Source organism: Dryobates pubescens, chromosome 27 (genome assembly GCF_014839835.1).
Source record: "Dryobates pubescens isolate bDryPub1 chromosome 27, bDryPub1.pri, whole genome shotgun sequence".
Lineage (NCBI taxonomy): Eukaryota > Metazoa > Chordata > Aves > Piciformes > Picidae > Dryobates > Dryobates pubescens.
In genome coordinates this window covers 15,145,971-15,167,941 of record NC_071638.1, presented here as the reverse complement: position 1 = coordinate 15,167,941, position 21,971 = coordinate 15,145,971, and the positions used below count along the sequence as shown (strand labels likewise).

Sequence of the window (21,971 nt, the reverse complement as noted above, 5' to 3'; positions counted from 1 at the left end):
ACACCGCAACGCAATCGCCTGCTGCTCGACCTAACGGCGTGATCTCCGCCGGCGCCGGCAGCCCTGTGTCGCAGCGCGGCAGCACCGACCGCTGAGGCCGTACCTCCGTCAGGGGCGGGGAGGGGCGGGCAGCGGCAGGCAGTGCGGGCAGCGGCAGGCAGTGCGCGTGCGCTCGGCACCCACGTGAGGGGCTGCGGGGCCGCGCGCGGGTGACGCGGCAGGAGCGGGGCGAGCGGGGCGGGGAGCTGACCCAGCAGCGGGGACTCGGGCGGAAGCCTAGCGGCCGGGGACTCAGCATTAAGGAGCCCTGGCCTATATCGGAGAGCCCGTGTGTGTTCTGCTGCTCGTTACGCCGTCTTCCGCTGTCTGCGCCCGCTGGCGAGGTCCTTACTGGGTGTCGTCCTGCCTGCGAGCTCTAGGCGCAGCTTGGAGGCAGAGCTTGGAGCAGAAGAAGGGCTTGCTGAGGCGTTAACGGCTAGCGGGGAAAGAGGCTGCTTTGCCGCCTGATCTGGGTCCTGGGCGCCGGAGGGCCTCGCTTAGAGCCTCCCCTGGGCCCAAAGAGTCTTCTAACGCTCCTTGAAACTGTCTGGCCTCTGGCGAAGGTGGGTGTGGAGCTGCGTGTCTCCTGTATCTTGATACTTGTCTCTAGCAAGAAAGGAGTGCTACTTGGGCAGCAGTCTAATGCAGCAGTATTTGTTTCCATTGCAGCAGGCAGCACGGTGCTTTTTACTGTTATTTTCTTTATTCACTTAAGCAATGCACTGGGTCTCCCAGTTTGTTCTTTCTGGTGCTCTCTATTGCTTCTCCAACTTTTGCTTGTCAGCTACACCATTTTCTTACTCCTGCTGCCTGTTTAATAGGGGCTTTCACTTAAAGTACATAACAGATAAGAGTGCAAACATACAAAATCCATTAAAAAATACTATTTTAAAAGAGACATTAAAAAGTTGAGAATTGAACTTTGTGGCCTCTTCTGTTGCACTGTGTGTGATCACCCTCTCAATTTCAGGTCTAGCTTGCTCTTGATGCTGCCAAGCATATGGGTCAGCAAGTGTCTTGGTAAGAAAACAGAGTGTAACAAGTGTTTCAGTGATGCTTCTACTTTACCAATCATTGCCAGACCTGAGTGGATACTTTGCTAGCGGCACATTGGTCATCAGCTGAGATCTCTGGAACATCCTAAACTATATGAAAAGGTAAACCAGAATGTTGTTTGCTATCTTCCTTTGTATATAAAAAAGCATTAAAAATGTTTTTCTGGTATTCTTGAGTTTTTCTTGCATATGTAGAAACTACATATTTATATATATATAAAAAATATTTTAAATAACAGCTCTGGTGAAGAAAGAAATTAGGAAGCATATTTCCCTTGAGTAGTAATGTATGATAAGTGACCAGCTGCAAGCGTGAGCAGGCTTTTGTAATTTTTCAGTTAAGACTTATGCCAGTAAATTAAAGCAGTATACTTAGTGAATGTTTTATTTGGTGTTTCAAATTGAACTGCCTGGCTTTTGATGAAGTTTTGTGCGCTCAATAGATCAATAGTTGTTTGTGTTGACTTAGTGGTGGCTAATGAAAACTTGTCTAATCAGCATTGCAGAGAAAGAAAATATGGCAACCACTGCTGGTAGCAAGGAGGTCACTAGAGATCTGGATCATTGTGATATCCCATACTATATTTCTGAGTTTGTGGAAAGAGAAGTTGGAAATGACTATGATTCTCTTAGGAAGCTAGACAGGCTTATTGATCAACTGTCTGAAAATAAGAAGCAGTTAGAAGAACAGGTAAGCATCTCTTTTTTTTTTTTTTATTCTTTTGACTATGCTGTATGACTGATGAAGTATATTTAACTAAACTAAAGCAATGTATTAAGGTCTCAAAAAGTACTGTGCTACACAGTGCAGTGTTTTTATCTCTGACTTCTCTGTGACTTTAGGTCCTTACAGTTTCATCAGAAGTCCCTAAAAGAATTCAGAATGCCTTAAAGAATGCTGAGGACTCTAAAAAGTCTCTGAATCAGCTTCTAGAAGATGAAACTCTTCTATTTGAGTCAGTCAGTAGCCACTTACTGAAAGCTCAGCCATGGATGGAGGATCTTGATGTACTGATTGGTCAAGTAGAAGAGATTGAACGACACCTGGCCTATCTGAAATGGATTTCACGAATAGAAGAGTTAAGGTAAAGATTCTGAGACTGGGCACCACGTGTCTCCTATCCTTAAATACTTCAGCTATAAGGAAGTTTTATCTTCATTTTTCAATATACAAATGATGTTTTTCTGTTAATTCTAATGCAGGTTTTTTTTGCCTTGAATCTTCTTATATTTTATAGTGATAGCATTCAACAGTATCTGATGACAAACAATGTTCCAGAGGCAGCCAGTACTCTAGCATTCATGGCAGAACTGGATATTAAACTTCAGGAATCATCTTGTTCTCATCTTCTTGCTTTTGTGAGATCCACTGTTAAATTCTGGCATAAAATTCTTAAGGATAAATTGTCTAGGTAAGGGATGTACTGTCACTCCTTTTGTCTTTGCATTGTGCTGTAAGGTCATGTTACAGTGCTTGTTTTGCCTTGCAGTGACTTTGAAGAGGTACTCACCCAGCTTCACTGGCCCTTTGTGGGGCCACCACAATCTCAAGTATTTGGCCTTGCTGCGCCAGCGAGCTCTCCGGATGTATACAACAATTTGGAGATGTTGTTTTGTCAGCTTCTGAAATTGCAGATCTCGTATCCTTTTAACTAGTTGAGGTGTATTTTAGTAAGAAATATGAGTGTTAGAGATGTGTATTCTCAAGGAGAATTATTTAAAGTCTTGATAATTTGAATTTTCATTGCTTTTGTATTAACATGACAATGTTGGGTGGTTTGGGTTTTTTGTTGTTGTTTGTTTACAAAATGCTATGTGCCAAACTTTTAGGCAGTGGCAACATTATCATTCCAATTCATCCAAGCTAGTGATCTCATGGTAGGTGCCAGCTTGCCAGCTCAGGTTTCATGAGGATCAGGGCTCATATAGTTCAGTAATATTACCCATGTTAATAAACGGTGATGTGTCTTTTATTTCACACAGCTAATGCTTTTCATTTCATTTCATAGTCTTACTTGAAGTCAGTTTTAATATTTTTACTGTGTCCTGTCCCAGAAGGAAAAGAGGGAAAGCTGAAGATGCATTTCTCAGCAGGAGACTTTGCAAAAAACTGGGAGACTACAGCAGGATTTTCATTGTGTTGCAAGAGTAGTCTGCCTCTGAGGCTAATCAGAAGGCACTGCCGCTGATCCTGTTACTTTTTTATCCCCCCCCCAATTAAATGAAGCATAGATAGAACTCAGCCAAGCAATTTATGCTGGATGTGGTGCCTTTGTTTCGGGATTTTTTAAAATCATGAAGTAGAAAATAAAAGGTCATTTTACTCAACTCTGAAATGGTAACTGCTTTAGTCTGGCAGGCTGTGTCACTTAATCAGTTACTTGAAAAGGGGAAATGATGTATTTATTAATCTCATAATTCTTTTATCCTCCTTTAACAGATACGAGTAAGTCTGTCTCTTGGGACAGCCCCTGTGTTTGGTACTACTAATGGTGGGTTTCTGTGAGGAGTTTTTTAATGATACAGGTTTCCTAAATCAGACTGAATTAAGTGACTTGTTTTGGAATTGAAGACATAATCCTTAGCAGCCCAAGGTGTATTAAATAGCAGATAAACTGAAATATTTTTAGTATCCTTCATATTTGAGGAATACTATTGATTACATAATGCTGCTTTCAATTAGTAAGAACTGAAGACCTCAGAAATGTTCATTTGTATAAACCTATTTCATTGAAATAATGATGCTGGGAGAATCCAACAGTTAAATTTATCCTTGACTGTGAAACTCAGAGATGAGCTGTTAACCAAACCTAAACAGTTGCCAGGAAAGTACTCTTTACCCCCATCACCACCCATTATCCTTCCGATGCAGATCATGCTGAATCCTCTTCAGAAAAGATTCAAGTACCATTTCACTGGAAATAAACAAACCAATATTTTAAACAAGGTATGGGAGAAAGCAGTGTGTTTTCTCTTTTTCTTTCCACAATTGGTTCTTTAAACAACAGATTGCTATATTTTAATTGTACAGCTTTCACACTTTGCTCTGTGAGCTGTTGATTCTTCAAAACTGTGCAGTTCTTGTGCCTACATAAGTGTGGACAGACATCAGGGTTGCACTTGGAGACCTTTCAGATACACAAGCATTTTCCATGGCCCAGGCAGTATTTTGCCTTTGCCTGGCTGTATTACTACAATCTTAGCTTGACTCCCATCATTTCAGAAGTTACAATTAACTACCTCTGTCTCCTTGGAAATGGTTTTGCACAGTTCCTTATTACTCAGGCTCAAAGGCTGTACAAAGCTGCAACTTGGATTTCTAGCATTGCGTTTTGCTACTTTCATGACACTGAAAATGTTGGATTCTGCTGTTAAAGACATTTATGTAAGGCATTACATAATTAGTTTTCTGGGTTAAATTTTATCGCTGACATACAACAAGAAACTGACTTCTCTTGTATGAATTACCTGCAAAGACTGAGGGTTTTTATCTGAGAATTATCATTGGACCAGGTTTCAACATGTTGTTAATGCTACTCTAATTCATCTGGAGCTGTTCTGTGCAAGTTTAGTTACGCAAATCTGTGTATTTATGTTGACAGTCTTGGGTAAGTTTAAATATATTTGCAACTTTGATAGTTGCTACTGCAGTGCTTTTAAAAACAATGTTTCATACGCTAATGACGAAGAGATTTTTTAGAACTGCACAAAGTGATACCGTAAGCGAGCGGAAAATTACATCCAAGACAAAATTGATGAACAGGTGAACAACTGTTCTTCTAAAAAAGTTTATGAAGGAGAGTTTATAGGCAATTTTTGTCAGGTCAGAAAGATAATCCAACAGGGCTGTGCTCAAATTAGGTGTGTTTGCTTCTTGTTGTTGTGTCATTTTTTGTTTGGTGGTTTGTTCCCCCCCCCCCCCCCCCCCCCCCCCAAATAATAACTTGGACTAAAGAAAATACCCTTGAAAGACATCAGCCTGGAAGGGATTATGAGTATTTCAGAGGACAAGCTTAGAGATCACAATGATCTTGGCAAGCTGGGGAGGAAGGGAGTATAAAAAAAACCAAACAAACAACCAACAATTCAGTAGGCAAGTGAAAATGAACACAGAAAATGTGGAAAATGCAAGTGCATTTCAACAGAAGGTCCTTCGGCTGCTGGGAGTCATGAGGACAGGAACTGCTTTGGTTTGCTTTAACGCTAATTATTTACCCATATTATTTAGTCTGGAAAAAGGAAAAGCATAAAGGCATTAAAATGTGAAATGAGAACATGACAGATTTCCTACTTCCAAGGGAAAGGTGGAGTGGTGGTTGGATACAGTGACAGAGTTTCTGGGAAGAGTTTTTTTTTTTCCAGGAATGCATCCTTTTTGCTGTAGTAAGAAATAAAGACCTCATAGAAGAACAGGAGGAAGTATGTGAAACAGAAAAGAGGACCTTATGAGTGAGAAAGCAGTGAAGTAGGTAGAGATTATAATAAATGGAGAAGGAACAGATTAATTGATTTATTAAACATAATGCTGCTTTTATGAAAATAAAACCCAGTAGAAGATAACTAAAGACTTGCATGATCTGAGATCCAGAGAAGGTGGGGAAGAGACTGCTATTTTCAGAAGTTCGACTTAAAATATTAGTATTACTTGAATAAATGTTGTTTGGTTGCAATTAATAATATCTTTTCTTTTTAAAATAAGCCTGAGTGGTATTTAACACAAGTACTCATGTGGATTGGAAATCATGCAAAGTTCCTTGATGACAAAATCCAGCCAATACTGAACAAGGCAGGATCTTCAGTGAATGCTGGGGTAAGGACTTTCATAGGTTTGAGTCAGCTTACCATAAATTTTTGTGTAAGCCCAGTTCCACTGATTTCACTAAGTATGTGGTGAGACTTAAGTCAATGTATGTGTTTTGTGACAATTTTACTCACTTTTTTCTCCCAAAAGCTTGAATTCTCTCGTGCTTTAGTAATGCTGATTTTGGAGAAGTTGGCTACTGATATTCCATGTCTGCTGTACGATGACACACTCTTTTGTCACCTTGTGGATGAGGTACTTCTGTTTGAGAGAGAGTTATACAGCGTTCATGGTTATCTCAGCAGCTTTCCCAGTTGCATGCATATTCTGTCAGAAGAATCCTGCTTCCAGAGGTGGCTATCAGTGGAAAAAAAATGTAAGACTGTAGATTTTGTCATTTATATTGCACAATTAGAAAGTATGTGTGTATTTAACAAAAATAGAATGGCCTTCTCAAATAGGATAAGTCACTTGGACAAGGCTACTGCATGAGATATACATATTTTTATACTGTGATTATTTTGACTAAAAATTGGTTAGGCTCTTGACAGTGTTTCTGTGGGTTTCAGGACTTTTGCCCCTTAAGCTGCAGAGAATCCAGTAGGGTTGTTTTTAAACCAATTTACCTGTGTGCAGACAAGGATGGACTTCAAATTGAAATAGGGGAAGGGTACTAACTTTGGAAAAATGAAAGGGAAATGTATTGGAAAGGAGCAAGCCAACTATTTAAAAACCCCCAAACCCCAGAAACAACACCCCCCCCACACCCCCCCAACTCTGGCATAGTTAATAGCATTGCAACTGCGATACACTGAAGCTGGGGTTGTATGAAGCTAGTCATCAGTAGTTTCTGTAACCTGAAAATGTAAAATTGAATTTAATAGAGATAAGGCTTTTATGTTTGTATATTTTAGAGGAGGTTTTGCTAGGAGATTTTGTAATTATTATTAAAAACTTAAAAGAATTTACAAGTTTTGTGTGTTCCAGTTGCTCTACAGAAAATGGACTCTATGCTTTCATCGGAGGCTGCATGGATATCACAATACAAAGATATCACCGATGTAGATGAAATGAAAGTTCCAGACTGTGCTGAAACTTTTATGACTCTGTTGTTAGTTATAACAGGTAATCTATAATCATTGTTCTTGTTTTGAATGAATAGTAAAAAAGCACTTCAGGAAACTTCATGGAACACTGGAACAGGTTGCCCAGGGAGGTGGTTGAGGCCCCTTCCCGGGAGATACTCAGGGTAAGGCTTGACGAGGCCCTGGGCAGCCTGATCTAGTTGAGGATGTCCGTGCTGACTGCAGGGAGGTTGGACTGGGTGACCTTTGGAGGTCCCTTTTGGCCTGGACCATTCTGTGATTCTATAAAACAGATTTCTTGACTAAAGAAATTGTCAGCAGTACTCAGCAAATAATGCTGCAAAGTTGTGATGTTTGCAATGCAATAAAAGCTTTTCTACTCATTCTGTATTTTGGACGCTAAGTCGAGCAGGAGTAATCTTTAGCTAGTGACTTGTTTACAAATTATTAAAAAAAACCCAACTTGATATTTAGAATATTAAAGCTTGCTCATACTTGAGAGTAATAATTTATTACAATGCACTAATAGAAAAATGCTACCATTCCTTTTAAATCTGTGACAACTTAGAATGCCTGCTTTGGTGGGACAGAGCATTAAGAGCAAGTAAGTTTTCAGGAGACAATTAGTAGGGACCACACTGAACAGTGTGGTATGACCATGTACTGCTTCAAGTGTTAGAATACAAAATACCGGTGGAATCAGGAGGAGGAAGAATGTGGTTTCTGTACATGTTGCTTTTGCATTGAGTAGTTTCCGTGAAATTACTGAAATGTCAGCTGTTTTAAATACTGTGTGATGTCCTCCTAGGTGTTGGGCTGTATAAAGATGATTAATGTTACTTTTTTGAAGAGCTGTTACTCAGCGTTGGAAAACCTAAAAGCCTTTTATGAATGTCTTTCCAGACAGGTACAAGAATCTTCCATCAGCTTCCAGAAGACTGCAGTTCCTGGGCCTACAGAAGGAGTTAGTTGACGATTTCAGGATACGATTAACTCAAGTGATGAAGGAAGAGACTAGAGCTTCTTTAGGATTCCGATACTGTGCAATCCTTAATGCTGTTAACTACATAGCAACAGTGTTAGCAGACTGGGCTGACAATGTGGTAAGTGATTATACTTAAATAAAATTTTAAATAGACTTTGGGTATTTCTTTCATAACAAACACTTTCAACACCCTTTATCTAAGTGTATTCAGAAGAATTGATTAATGAAAAAACCAGAACAAGATGTAAATTCAGACTGAGAAGAGATGCATAAATAAGGACAGGTTATTGTTTGAGATACAAGTTGCATTAATTATAAACTCTCTATAGAAATGCAAAGAGAGCCTGGGGGGAATGGAACAATCTGAACAGACAAAGCAATCTCCTTTGTATGCTTTGGACTGGGGGGGCGGAAAATAGTAGTGAGTTGATTTTTGGAGATCTCTGAGCCAGTGTTAACAGCTTTGCTGTTGAATTGCATGCGGTTGCCTATGTACCAACTACTCCCATGGCAGGTTAGCTTAAAGTGGTTATTGGTACATAAGTCAAAAACACCTGTTGCACATAAAGTAATGGGTATCGTGTGCAAGATGAGCAGCCTGCACATTCTTTTCATCTTCACAGGAAACTGTGGCTCTCTCAGCCTTCATGTTGTATAGTGTGGATAAGCATCTTGATCTGCCTGAAAGCAAAACCAAGTGGTAACCAGTGTCATATTAGACGTGATCCATTTTCTTGCTGTTGTCAGTCCAACAGATTATTTGATTTAATGAATAATTATTTTGCAAACAAATGACAATTAAAGATTGTACTTCACTTTTGTGAACATCAAAAAGATCAAAAGCAGGGTATTGTTGTTTTTAAGTATTGTGCTGTCAATCTTAAATACCTTTTCGGTATTTCTTAAGGTCTCTTTCATTATCTGTCTGCTCTTGATTCTGAGACCCGTATCAGTTCCATTGCTAGGATTAAACCACCATGATTTGCTTTTTGCTAGATTAAGACCATGGGTAAAGATAAGAAAGTAGTTTTAAAATCTTAAACCCTCAAGTTCATAAATATGTCAGGTGAGTGTTTTCTAGAGCTGTGATTATTAAAGGGCCAGTGCAAAGTTGAAATGGTAAGCTTTTTGAACTATTCATAATCTGGTTTTGTTTCTCTAGTTCTTCTTGCAGCTACAGCAGGCTGAGCTGGAGGTTTGTGCAGAAAGTAATGCTGTCAGTAAACTGCAGCTAGGGCAGCTGGCTTCAATGGAGAGTTCTGTCTTTGATGAAATGATTCAGCTCCTGGAACGCCTGAAACACGACATGCTGTCTCGGCAAGTAGATCATGTCTTCAGAGAGGTCAGAGATGCAGCAAAGCTGTACAAAAAAGAGAGGTGATTGTCAGTTTACTCTTTTCCCATATTACAATATTATTTCATATTAAAAATATTGAGGTAAATATAGGGAAAATTATCTTCCTGAATAGGAATAGCAAAGGGTTGTAAGTTTCAGAAAACTCTTTTAATGTTTATTTTAAGACTATCTTACTGCTACATTTTCTAAAGCAGTTCCACAATCAGTGGGAGCATCATCTTGAAAACCCTAGGAAGAATTCTAGTTTTGACAAGAATTATTTTCTAGAGTTAACACGATATGCCTATAATGACTTGTTCTGTCTTTACAGTCTCACAGGCTGCTTGAATGTTTGCTCCCAAGTAGAATTTCTGAAATGCTTCATAAAAGGAATACAACCACTTGATTTTAATTTTAATTTTTTTTTTCAGATTAGATGGGGTTCTGTGAATGACATGTTCATAAATTTATACCTAAAGTATGAGTTTAATATATAATGAAATCTGGATATAGCACGAGCCTGTGGTTACTTTTAGATTTGAAATGGGAGGGGAGAACTCTGTCTGAACCATTGTAATTGGGTAAGGTTTGGGGTGGGTTTGTTTGCTTTTCTTAAAGGATAATTTTAACTGCAGTTGTAATACATATTACAATGACTTCAGTGTGATAATTTCTTTCAGGTGGTTATCTTTACCATCTCAAGCAGAGCAAGCAGTAATGTCTTTATCAAGCACAGCTTGCCCAATGTTATTGACCCTAAGAGACCGCTTGCTACAACTGGAACAGCAGCTCTGTCACTCGCTGTTCAAAGTTTTCTGGCAGATGCTTGCAGAGAAAGTGGATATATACATATATCAGGAAGTAGGTATCGGCCAATTGTGCCCTATGGAATACAGTGTAGTAAGTGTCAGTTGTAGCTGAAACAGCAGATGTACCTCTTTGTGTTTGCAGATAATTATGGCAAATCATTTCAATGAAGGAGGAGCAGCACAACTCCAGTTTGACATGAGTCGAAATCTGTTCCCTTTATTTTCACACTACTGCAAGAGGCCAGAAAACTACTTCAAGCAGTAAGTAGTCAAATTTCTGATTTACCAGTATTTCAGAAGTGAATGTTCAGTTGAATATGTTTTACAGTGAGTTTTTCAGAGTTGGCTTTGATTGTATAAGGATCATTTATGCTTCCAGTGCTTACAAATAGGGAAGTTCTGCTTGTGCAGTTTTCACTTGCATAGCAACAAACTGTGGCATGTGTTCTGGAGTATTTTGTGTGGTCAGGATGTTAACGTAGGGAAGAAATACAAAGGGCACAGACTTCCAAAGCTGGGGACAAAAGAAGCTCCAAAGAGAAAGACCTACTGGACAGCAAGTTTGCCATGGGACAACAATGTGCCCTTGTGGCCAAGAGAGCAAATGGTACCCTGGAGTGCATCAAAAGTGTGTCCAGCAAGGACCTTCTTCTCCCACTCTACTCTGCCCTACTGAGACCACACCTGGAATACTGTGTCCAGTTTTGGGCTCCCCAGTTCAAGAGAGACAGGGACCTGCTGATGAGAATCCAGTAGAGAGCCCTGAGGACAATTAGGGTACTTAAGCATCTCCCGTATGAAGAGAGACTGAGAGGCCTGGGGCTGTTTAGTCTTGAGAAGACTGAGAGGAGATCTGATTGATGTGTATAATTATCTGAGGGGTGGGTGTCAACTGGAGGGGAGTGGGACCAAGCTCTTTTTGATTCTGCGCAATAAGAAGACAAGGAAGAACAGGTATCATAGTATCACAGTATCACCAAGGTTGGAAGAGACCTTAAAAATCATCGAGTCTATCCTGTCACCACAGACCTCATGACTAGACCATGGCCACATGACTAGGCCTCATGACTAGATCAAGTGCCACATCCAATCCCCTCTTGAACACCTTCAGGGACGGGGACTCCACCACCTCTCTGGGCAGCACATTCCAATGATGAATGACTCTCGGTGAAGAACTTTCTCCTCATCTCGAACCTAAACTTCCCCTGGTGCAGCTTGAGACTGTCCTCTTGTTCTGGTGCTGGTTGCTGGAGAGAAGAGACCAACCCCTTCCTGGCTACAACCGCCTTTCAGGTAGTTGTAGAGGGCAATGAGGTCTCCCTGGACATCTCTGGACAGATGGGCAGAATCCAGCGGCATGAGATTTAACACATCCAAGTGCCAGGTTCTGCATATTGGCTACAACCAGTGCTACAGGCTGGGGTCAGAGTGGCTGGAGAGTGGCCAGGCAGAGAGGGACCTGGGGGTACCAGTCGATGGTAGGCTGAACATGAGCCTGCAGTGTGGCCAGGCAGCCAAGAGGGCCAATGGCATCCTGGCCTGCATCAGGAACAGTGTGGCCAGCAGGAGCGGGGAGGTCATTCTGCCCCTGTATACTGCACTGGTTAGGCCGCACCTCGAGTCCTGTGTCCAGTTCTGGGCCCCTCAGTTTAGGAAGGAGGTTGACTTGCTGGAACGAGTCCAGAGAAGGGCAACAAAGTTGGTGAGGGGTTTGGAACACAGCCCTGTGAGGAGAGGCTGAGGGAGCTGGGGTTGCTTAGCCTGGAGAAGAGGAGACTCGGGGGTGACCTTATTGCTGTCTACATCTACCTGAAGGGAGGTTGTAGACAGGCAGAGGTTGGTCTCTTCTCCCAGGCAACCAGCACCAGAACAAGAGGACACAGTCTCAAGCTGTGCCAGTGGAGGTTTAGGCTGAAGGTTAGGAAGAAGTTCTACAACAGAGAGTGATTGCCCATTGGAATGGGCTGCCTGAGGAGGTGGTGGAGTCACCATCATTGGAGATGTTCAGGAGGAGACTTGATGGGGTGCTTGGTGCCATGGGTTAGTTGATTAGGTGGTCTTGGATGATAGGTTGGACGCAATGATCTTGAAGGTCTCTTCCAACCTGGTTTATTCTAATTTGCCTGAGCCTCCTCTTCTCCAGGCTAAGCAACCCCAGCTCCCTCAGCCTCTCCTCACAGGGCTGTGCTCAAGGCCTCTCCCCAGCCTTGTTGCCCTTCTCTGGACACCTTCAAGTGTCTCGATGTCCTTCTTAAACCGAGGGGCCCAGAACTGGACACAGGACTCAAGGTGTGGCCTAACCAATGCAGAGTCCAGGGGCACAATGACCTCCCTGCCCCTGCTGGCCACACTATTCCTAATGGAGGCCAGGATGCTGTTGGCCTTCTTGGCCACCTGGGCACACTGCTGGCTCATGTTTAGGCAGTTGTCAATCAGCACCCCCAGGTCCCTCTCTCTTTGGCAGCTCTCAGCCACTCTGACCCCAGCCTGTAGCTCTGCATGGGGTTGTTGTGGCCAAAGTGCATCCCCTGGCACTTGGACTTGTTGAATGCCATCCTGTTGGACTCTGCCCATCTGTCCAGTCGGTCAAGGTCTCTCTGCAGAGCCCCTCTGTCCTCTAACTGACCAACATCTGCTCCCAACTTGGTGTCATCTGCAAACTTGCTGATGACTGACTCAACCCCCTCATCCAGATCATCAATGAAGATGTTAAAGAGGCTGGTGCCCAGCACTGATCCCTGGGGGACACCACTGGTGACCGGCCACCAGCTGGCTGTGGCACCATTCACCACCACACTCTGGGCTCAGCCTCCAGCCAGTTCCTAACCCAGCACACAGTGCTGCTGTCCAAGACATGAGCTGACAGCTTAGCCAGCAGTTTACTGTGGGGGACAGTGTCAAAGGCCTTGCTGAAGTCCAGGTAGATTTCCTCACCCACCCCCTTCAGACCTAGTTTGAAGCCCTCCTAATGAGCCCTGCCAACTCTAGTGCTAGGACTCTCTTGCCCTTTATAGATAATTGCACCCCATCAGGACCCAGCAGGTCAAGTGCAGTAAAAGTTGCCCCATGATTGAAGAAACCAAAATTCTGCTGCTGCCACCATCCCCTGAGCCAATTGTTGATGGCATGAGTTCTCCTGTTCCTCTCAGTGTACTCCCCTGACACTGAGGGAACTGAGCAGAACACCACTTGCGCTCCTGCCCCGTCAATCAATTGTCCGAGGGCCTTGAACTCCTTTTTAATTGCCCTGGTGCCCTTCTGTCAATTTCATCACTCCCAGCCTGTATTACCAGCAGAGGGTAATAGTCAGAGGGATGGATTGAACATAGAAAATTTAACCTCAGCACGAGGAGAAACTTCTTTACAGTGAGGGTGACAGAGCAGTGAAGCAGGCTGCCCAAAGAGGTTGTGCAGTCATCTTCTCTGAACACGTTCTAAACCCACCTGGATGCACTCCTGTGCAGACTACCCTAGGTGATCCTGCTTTGGCAGGGGGGTCAGACTTGATGATCTCTGGAGGACCCTTCCAGCCTCTAATGTACTGTGATATAGATCAAACATATTACGTTTTCTTTGTTAGTTTAAACCAGTATTTTTTCTACGTTCCCACTTGTACAGCAGTCTAGTTGCTTTCATTGATGAGAAGCTACCTTCATGGCTAGTATTTTGTAAGTAGTCTAGTCTTCTGAAGAGTCTAGTGCTAAACTCTTAGGCTAATGGGGCACGAGTCTTAATGTTTTATTATGGAGCACGGCCTTCAAAGCCAAGGTATTTGCATTCTTAAATTGTTGTGTTTGTGTGTTATCTTCTGGTTTAACTTTTTTTAACACATCACCATTATAAATGTAATTGACACGTGCGCATTATTGCCAGCATAAGAGGAAGCATACATGAAGGAACCATCATAAATGATGCATAATGGGTACCTGGCTATATTTAGACTAGAAACAATGTGACAAGTACAAGGTATCTGTTTGCTCCCTAATGATATTTATTAGGGAAAATATTCAGATTCTAGGAACTGCTCTTTAAATGTACTGTGTAAGAAGTTTGTAATTATCTTAGGGGAAAACATAGTTAGGGAAGGCCAGATTCATAGAATGGTTCAAGAAGGAACCTTAAAGATCATCTAGTTCCAAAACCCCCCTGCCATGGGCAAGGTCACCTTCCATTACACAGGTTGTTCAAGGTCTCATCCAACCTGGCCTTGAACAACTCCAGAGTGGGGGAATCCACAACCCTCACTGTAAAGAATTTCTAGTCTAACTCTACCTTCCTCAAGCTTAAAGCTGTCCCCTCTCATCCTATCACTATGAGCCCTTGTAAAAAGTTCTTTCCTGGATTTCTTGTAGGTCCCCTTCAGGTACTGGAAGGCTGCTATGAGGTCACCTTTGATCTTCTTTTCTCCAGACTAACAGTCCCAACTCTCACAGCCTGTCCCTGTAGGGAAGGTTCTCCAGGTCTCTGATCATCATTGTGGTTCTTCTCTGGACGTATTCCAGCAGTTCAATGCCTCCCTTATTCTGGGGCCACCAGAACTGGACACAGTACTCTAGGAGGGGTCTCACAAGAGCAGCGGGGGAGAATCAATTCTCTTATCCTGGTGCTCACACTTCTTTTGATGCATAAAGTGGTAAATCCTATTCTGTAATTTTAATGCTAGTGGAAAAACTTGGGAAGCAAAAGCCATGCTGAACACTGGGAGCCAAAATACTGGTGTTTATGAAATACACATAATGGAAATGGCTTAGACACTGAGAAAAAGTATAATATCTGCCTTGATCTAGGCAATACCTTTCAGTTTAATACGTCTGACCCTTTTCAGAAGTCCACAGAGATTTACTTTGTTTTTTGTTGTCAGTCACTGTTAGCAGAAAAAGAGAAGTGTATCTTACGGGTGCTTCTCACATTAATCTGCGTAACTTTTTCCTCTAGTGTAAAAGAAGCCTGCATCATCTTGAACCTGAACGTTGGCTCTGCATTGCTTCTGAAGGATGTACTACAGTCAGCTTCAGAAAATGAAACATCAAAGCTAAACCAGCCATCTGCAACAGCAGCATTAAATGAACTGGGAGTTTATAAATTGGCTCAAAAGGATGTTGAGATCCTTCTCAGTTTGAGAGCTAGTTGGCCAAATACAGGGAAATAAATACTTCTTCAGAAAGGGTTAATAACTTCAGTCTAGATTACTTAATATCAAACAGTAGCACTAAGCCTGGATTATTTTTCACAATACTGAATGAGTGGTCTAATTTTATGTCTTGTATACCCATTTTAAAATAACTCAAAATACTATTGCCTGTGCTGATCTCATTTCCCATGCCATTGCATTCAGAAGCTAAATCAGTCTTCATCTCCAGTGAGCAATGGTCTGTGCTGCACAAGGAATAAAGAGCACTTACGGTGTAAATACACCTGTGCACAATATGGACACCTACTCCTTGTGCACTGGTCCATCTTCACTTAAACAGGTACTATACATCTATACATCCCAGTTGATAGGTGTTACATTAAATTGTGTATGAACAGAACATGGAAGGAATATGTCACTTTTGTCCTTTATTCATACAAACCTTTACAATCCTTTGCTATACCAGAGTCTCTCTTTTTTAAAACTTTTCTTCCCTTAAAAATTTGCATAAATACTATGTTGAAAGTTTGAAAATAGCATCTTCTTGGGAAGTGCTGCTTTCTTCAGCTGGAGCTGTACTCTGATTTGGTGAAGTGTGTCTTTCCTTTGGAAAAAAAAACAACAACAAACAACCCAAGCCAACAAACCAACACATCACAAGCCCCAAAACCGACTTAGAAACAAAATCACTCTTAATTTTATTCCATGGTAATGAACCAACAACTAACAACCTCTTACTGTAAGTTACAAACTGAAGAAGGAAACTCCCCCACCGCACTCGTTTTGTTGTGTAAAAGAAATCTCTACTTTTTGGTGTTTAACCGCCTAATCCAAGAACTACTTTTGCTAATACAAAGATTGCCCTCCCCTGCCTGTCCTTTTCAGCCAGTTAAAGAAGGGGGAAATGATAGGGAAAAAAGAGAATGCTACTTGGTCGCTTATCCACAGCTGATAAACCAGAAGCAGCATTTAGTCAGATGCTTATTTTTAATATCAGTAACAGACAACTGCTCAAACTAACACACAGCCCAGCTCTCCAGCATCTTTTTCTTCCTATAATAGAAAAAAAATGTAGTTAGATAACAAGGATAATTAGTTTGTTGCCAGTCAGAGATTGCGCATTACCAAAAAATAGTTCTCCAGAACTGTACCTTGACCATAAGAAATTATCCTGAGTTTGTTTCACCTACAGTTGTGCTGCTACCTCTGGCAAAGATGATGACACCATTTCACATTTCTAGATCAGTATTTGAACCCCTGGGCTCCCCAGTAACTTATCTCTCTGACTTGAAAGGCAAGTAATGTGAGCCCTTTAGATCCTGGAACTGAGGTGGTGGAGGAAAATGCCACGTTTGGTTCATGTTACAGAAGCTAAGAAATGCTGGGCCAGTAACTGACCATTTAAAAACATTGCCACGCAAAATAAATGGGTTAACCTTAACCCAGCAAATTTTGTAAACTAAAAGGAAATAGCAGTAAGGTATCTCTTCTGTGCATGCCCCCACCCAAAACAAAAACTTTGAATTAAACTTACACTTCTTCCTTGAATATATCCAGTGTGATATTCATATCATCTTCAAACTGTACATCTTCAGTGCTCAGTCCCAAAGTTTTGAGAGCTGAAGTGAAGGAAAGAGTATTTCCTATGCAAGTCTTGTAAAGATTCAATCAGTAACTTACAGCAGCCTAGATATAAAGTATGTACCTTTTCTAACTTTCCAAGCTGTGTAGTGGCAGAGGTGTGGATACTTTTAAAGCATACAGATGGGTAGTTTTGAAACTATTTTAGTAATTCTGTGTAAAACAACCCCGTGAGCTGCCGTTCAGGTGAGACACACCTTCTCTGTACTGTGCTGCCGTTATGTGGCCTTGGCCTACAACGTCCAGCAAGCTGAACATGGCCTCCAGGTTGCCTTCGTCCATCAGGTAAGGGTACTCGCTGTCGTCTCGTTTTCCAGCCTTTACCCTTTCCAACACCTGGATCAGGAACTCGCGGGGGCTTTCTGCAACGAAGTAAAAGTGCCCAGAGCTGAGGGACAATTCGCTAGTGACCGAAGGCCACACGATCCCATCTTCTGCCCCCCGCTATCCCTAATCCCGCTTTTCGCTGCGGGAAGGGTGTGCGCGTGTGGGGAAGGCGGCTCTGCAGCTGCCGGGGCTGAGACGGGAACCCGCCCCAACCCTGCCCTCCCCCGCCCCGGGGCGGCCGTGGAGCAGCCGCGCACCGGGTCGGTGGTGGAGCAGCAGCGCGCCGAGGCGCTGCAGCAGCTCGGGGAGCCGGTGGCGCCGCAGGTAGTCGCCGCTCTGCTGCTCGTGAGCCGCCATCCCGCGTCGCTGGGACACCGCACGCGCGCCCCCGCCCCGCGAGACGCGGCGTGAAGGGAGGCCGGCGGCACTGCCCTCTGGGGGCGGGGTGGGGAGCGGCCGCGGGCCGGAGCTGCGCAGGCGCGGTGAGGGCCGCAGGGAAGAACAAGAATGTGGGGGCTCGGCGGGAGGGAAAGCAGACGCTCGGCAGAGCAGGCGGGGTGCCCCTTCGGTCTGCTAAGGGCATCACAGGGGAACGAACTCGAATTGGAAAGAAGCTGTAAGGATTATCGAGCCAAACCTGCGCCTCGCAGGGCTGCGTAATGCCAAACCAACCATCAGCACTCTTCCTGCCCTCCTCTGCCTCAGGGGTTTTGGGATACCGCCACCCAGACGTGTACTGGGTGGGTTCAGTCTGTACTGAGAAGTGGCCAGGGGATCGAGGCAGAGGAAATGGGATTACCGAGGTTTTACAGACTGCACAGCCACTGCTTCAATGGGTAGAAAGTGGGAAGCAAAACAAATAATTTGCCTAGATGTCATCACATTAGCACTAGAACAGAAAATCATCACATCCAGCCAAGTTACTTGTTTGTATCACAGCTGCATCATGGGGAAAGCAAATTACATGCTTTTGGCTTAAACATTTCACAGAATCACAGAAACATGTTAGAAAAGACCCTCAGGAGCACCAAGTCTAACCGACAACCCCACTCTGCAAGGTTCACCCCTAAACCGTATCCCCAAGCACCACATGCAAACGACCTTCACACACGGTCAGGGTTGGTGACTCAGCCACCTCCCTGAGCAGCACATTCCAATGCCTGACCATTCTTTCAGTGAAAAAATTTTTCCTAATGTCCAGTCTAAACCTACCCAATCACAGCTTAAGGCTGTTCCCTCTTGTTCTGTCACCTGTGAGAAGAAACCAGGAGCAACCTCTCAACAATGACCTTTCTGGTACATAGCAATGAGGTCTCCCCTCAGCCTTCTCTTTGAAACTAACCACCTCCAGCTCCTTCAGTCTCTCTTCATCAGATTTATTCTCCGGACCTTCCCCAGCTTTGTTGCCCTGCTCCACACTCAACTCCTGCACCTCCACATCCCTCTGGTATTGAAGTGCCCAAAAGTGGACCCAATACACAAGGGGACAATCACCTCCTTACTCCTGCTGGACACAGCAATTCTAATCCAAGCCAGGATGCTATTGGCTTTCTTTGGCCGTGCCCTTTGTCGCTAGGTGTCATATCATTCCTCCCCCTTCCCTCCCATGTAGTGATGCCCATGTTTTATGTTGCCTTCCTTTCACGTTAATATACAGAAAGTGTTTTTCACATCCATTGTTAATTCCACGTCTAGCTCAACTTTGGCTTTCTTAGTTCTGTTTCAGCATGTCTAGGCAGCATTTCTATATTCTTCCAAGGTAGCCCACCCCTTGCTTCCACAGTCTGTATATTTGCCTTTGGGATTTGATTTCAGTCAGGAGCTCCCCATTCAGCTCTGCAGGCCTTCTCCCAAGTGTGCCCAACTTCTGCATAGCAGAATGGTCTGTTGTGCTTCAGCTAACTCTGCTGGGCCCTTCAGGGCAGTCCTCTGTGGGATTCTGCCAATAAAATGTCTGCAGGAGACAAAGTCTGCTCTCCTGAATTCTATGGCTGCAATTTATCTTCCTCACTTCTCTCAGAATCTTAATCTCTGCTATCCCATAGTCAGTGCTGTCACCAATGTCAATGTTCCCCACCAGCCCTTCCTTATGTGTAAGCAGCATGTCTAGCACAGCATGTTGAGCACTTCTGTCAAGAAATTGTCCTTGATGTACAGAAGTAGCCTCCATCATGCTGCCACCCCAGTCCCCTCCACAAGAACAAGAGCCTGCAGTTGTAAGGCTAAGCTGTGCATGTTGTTGCTTCTCTTTTTTTTTAATGTCAACTGCAAAATAAAGACTAAATCTGTCATCAAAAATCATACACTGGAAAAAATTAAATATCAGGAATCAGAAAAATACTTCCAGTTACTCTTTCTGACTCAAAAATAAGTAAAAATAGGTCACAAAATGGCTAGTTTAGTATCAGAAGACTAAACCCTCAAACAGACCTGACCTAATTGACTGAAACCCCAAGAAACTGACTTCCTAGAATGGGGGTGGGACCCTTGCTGAAGGCAAAAGGAAAAATAAGTTACTTAGCATGAGCCTTCATTCTTTCAGATCAACAGTACATTTGTCCATTTTAGTGTGGCTCTGAGCCCATAGCTCTTAAGACCACAGCTGCTTTTATTTTAGCAGTATTTGTAGAGCAAGTCCAGACTGCACAACTTGGTGGAGATCAGAGATCCATCTCAGTGACCTTAGTTTCTCTGACCACCTCACAGTCCAGAAAGACATTTTGAGCAACAGGAAGGCTGGACATGCAGTTTGGAAGCAAAAGGAAGTGTCAATTATGCACCTCCAATTACTTATGTTATTGCACAGTAACTTCTTTTTCTGCACTTGACTGTAAGTCCACATTTCTTCTCATGGTAGTCGTTCCAGAAAGTACCCTGTAAAAGCACAGTTACCAGCAAGAGGTCTTGGAGTACTTCAATGTCAGCATTGCTCTACCAAGTCAAACAGTTCTGGATGCATCAGCCTTTGGTGAAAGTGAATATCAATGCAAGTGGTTTCCCAGAGGTGTCACAACAGTCATACTCTTCATATAAGCTGCAATACTGCACATATACTGTACAGTACTGTAATAGAGAATGTGCTGATTACTGAGGCTAGAAAATAATGTCATCAACTCTGCTACACAGCTGACCATCCTTACTGTAAAGATGTTCATTATTCCTTGAAAGAAAATAACCTTCTTGGAGAACATGTTAAATGCTTGGTCCTGTGAAAGTAAAAATACAAAAGAGTGGACAACCGTTTCTCTGCCTCATCCTATGCTGTCTTAGAAACAAAGCAGGTAAGTTGATTCAAAGGAAACTGTGGTGCATCTCAGGGAGACATCTGGAAAAAAAACCCTGCTGAAAAATCTGTCTAGGAAAGACACAGTAGAGTGTGAAAGGCCAGGGATAAGATGTCGGGCATCACCATCTCTGAGAAGAATTCTACGCTACCAAAAACCCTGAGGAATGAATCACAAAGACCAAGCACTGAATGCTTCATTTGCTATTAGCAAAATACCCTAATGCTGCTCTAGGGAGTCTTCCTGAGGAAATGACCCTTTGAGTCCTTGAGAGAGGAGTTAGATTTAGCCAGATTTGGCGACAATGGAGGTTCTTGGAATCAATACGGCTGACCAATATGATCGGTACTGATCCTTTATTGTTCCAGTATTGCAGGCCTATGGCTCAGGCCTATGGTGAAAGCATGGTGCAGTAAAGCATGGAAGGAAAGGAGATAGGACAGGCAGGAAAGGAAGAAGAAGTGCGTAGCAAGGAAACTGCTACAGTTTATATAAGCTTGGTGTGCCTTGTTGGCATGGACTCATTGGTCCCCTATGAGTGACCACACATCACACTAGTGTAGATTATTGGTCCAGCTATGGATGACACGCAAGGTTTGTTGTTGCAGGTGCATGTCCTGTTGTCCCGAGATAACTTACTATGTTTCTAGCTACCAGCGTCTTGTTTTAGTTACAGTGCTGCAGGCACAGCACTGTTTTGGCATACTGGTAGCTGGCTCTGCACTTATGCTGAGCATGGCCATGTCAGGCTCTAGGCCTGCACTGCCGGATTGCTCACACCGCTCGTAACTGGTGTTCCCACAGTTAGATAATCATCATTGCTTTTTTCACATTTGGATCACAAGAGCATCCTGCTCAACACAGGGTCACTGCTGAGGCTGGACTCAAACCGCTATCCAGTTTGCATTTGAAAACTTCAGAAGCTGAGCACTTTGTTCTAACACCTGACTGTCTCTGTAGAAGGAAGGTTATCCCCTGTATCCAGGATGAACCTCCCTTCTAAGTCCATAGCTTCTCACCCTCCCACCATCAATCACTGCAGAGCCTGGTTCTGATATCCCAGTGACTTTTTCATAGGTACTGGCAGGCTGCCGTTATGTCCCTTTAAATCAGGGGAGAATTAAGCCAAGAGAGAGAGCCAGAGGTTCATTACACTGCTCACTGACTTGATTTTTGCTTGTATTTCTATATCTTTTCCCTTCTTCTTTCTTGTCAGCCTCATAAGGGATTTTGAAGGCCAGACTGGGCCCCAATACCCTGGACAGAAATTCATGATGAAGGCTTCACTGACATATCTTACAGGCTTCACCAGCATTTGACTGCAGATGAAAGGAGTTTGGGATTGGAAGACCAGCTGTGAAAGTCATGGGAGTGAGTGGTCCATTAAGAGAACAGTCTGTTAGAAATGAAAAGCTCAACAGAGTCTGTTATGTACTCCAGGAGCAAACATGCACTTGGCTTGTTCTAGGTTAAGGAGC

General features: G+C 43.2%; 2 protein-coding genes across 2 annotated transcripts; one reads left to right on the top strand and one right to left on the bottom strand.

The window, feature by feature from the left end:
* The first annotated feature begins 721 nt into the window (after positions 1–721).
* Positions 722–15,346, top strand: RINT1 (RAD50 interactor 1). The gene is made up of 14 exons (XM_009908961.2): positions 722–1,196; positions 1,593–1,785; positions 1,938–2,179; positions 2,333–2,506; positions 2,585–2,734; positions 3,885–4,041; positions 5,794–5,904; positions 6,046–6,271; positions 6,883–7,020; positions 7,884–8,083; positions 9,128–9,342; positions 9,982–10,162; positions 10,253–10,371; positions 15,046–15,346. The coding sequence occupies exons 1-14, from the start codon at positions 1,189–1,191 to the stop codon at positions 15,257–15,259; spliced, it is 2,328 nt and encodes a 775-aa protein (XP_009907263.2). The 5' UTR covers positions 722–1,188; the 3' UTR covers positions 15,260–15,346.
* On the bottom strand, positions 10,107–17,567 carry EFCAB10 (EF-hand calcium binding domain 10). Its single transcript, XM_009908965.2, has 4 exons — positions 17,467–17,567; positions 17,080–17,244; positions 16,777–16,860; positions 10,107–10,153 (listed from the first exon to the last, which is right to left on the bottom strand). Exons 1-4 carry the CDS (start codon positions 17,564–17,566, stop codon positions 10,107–10,109), a joined length of 396 nt encoding a protein of 131 aa, XP_009907267.2. The 5' UTR covers position 17,567.
* Positions 17,568–21,971: the final 4,404 nt, after the last annotated feature.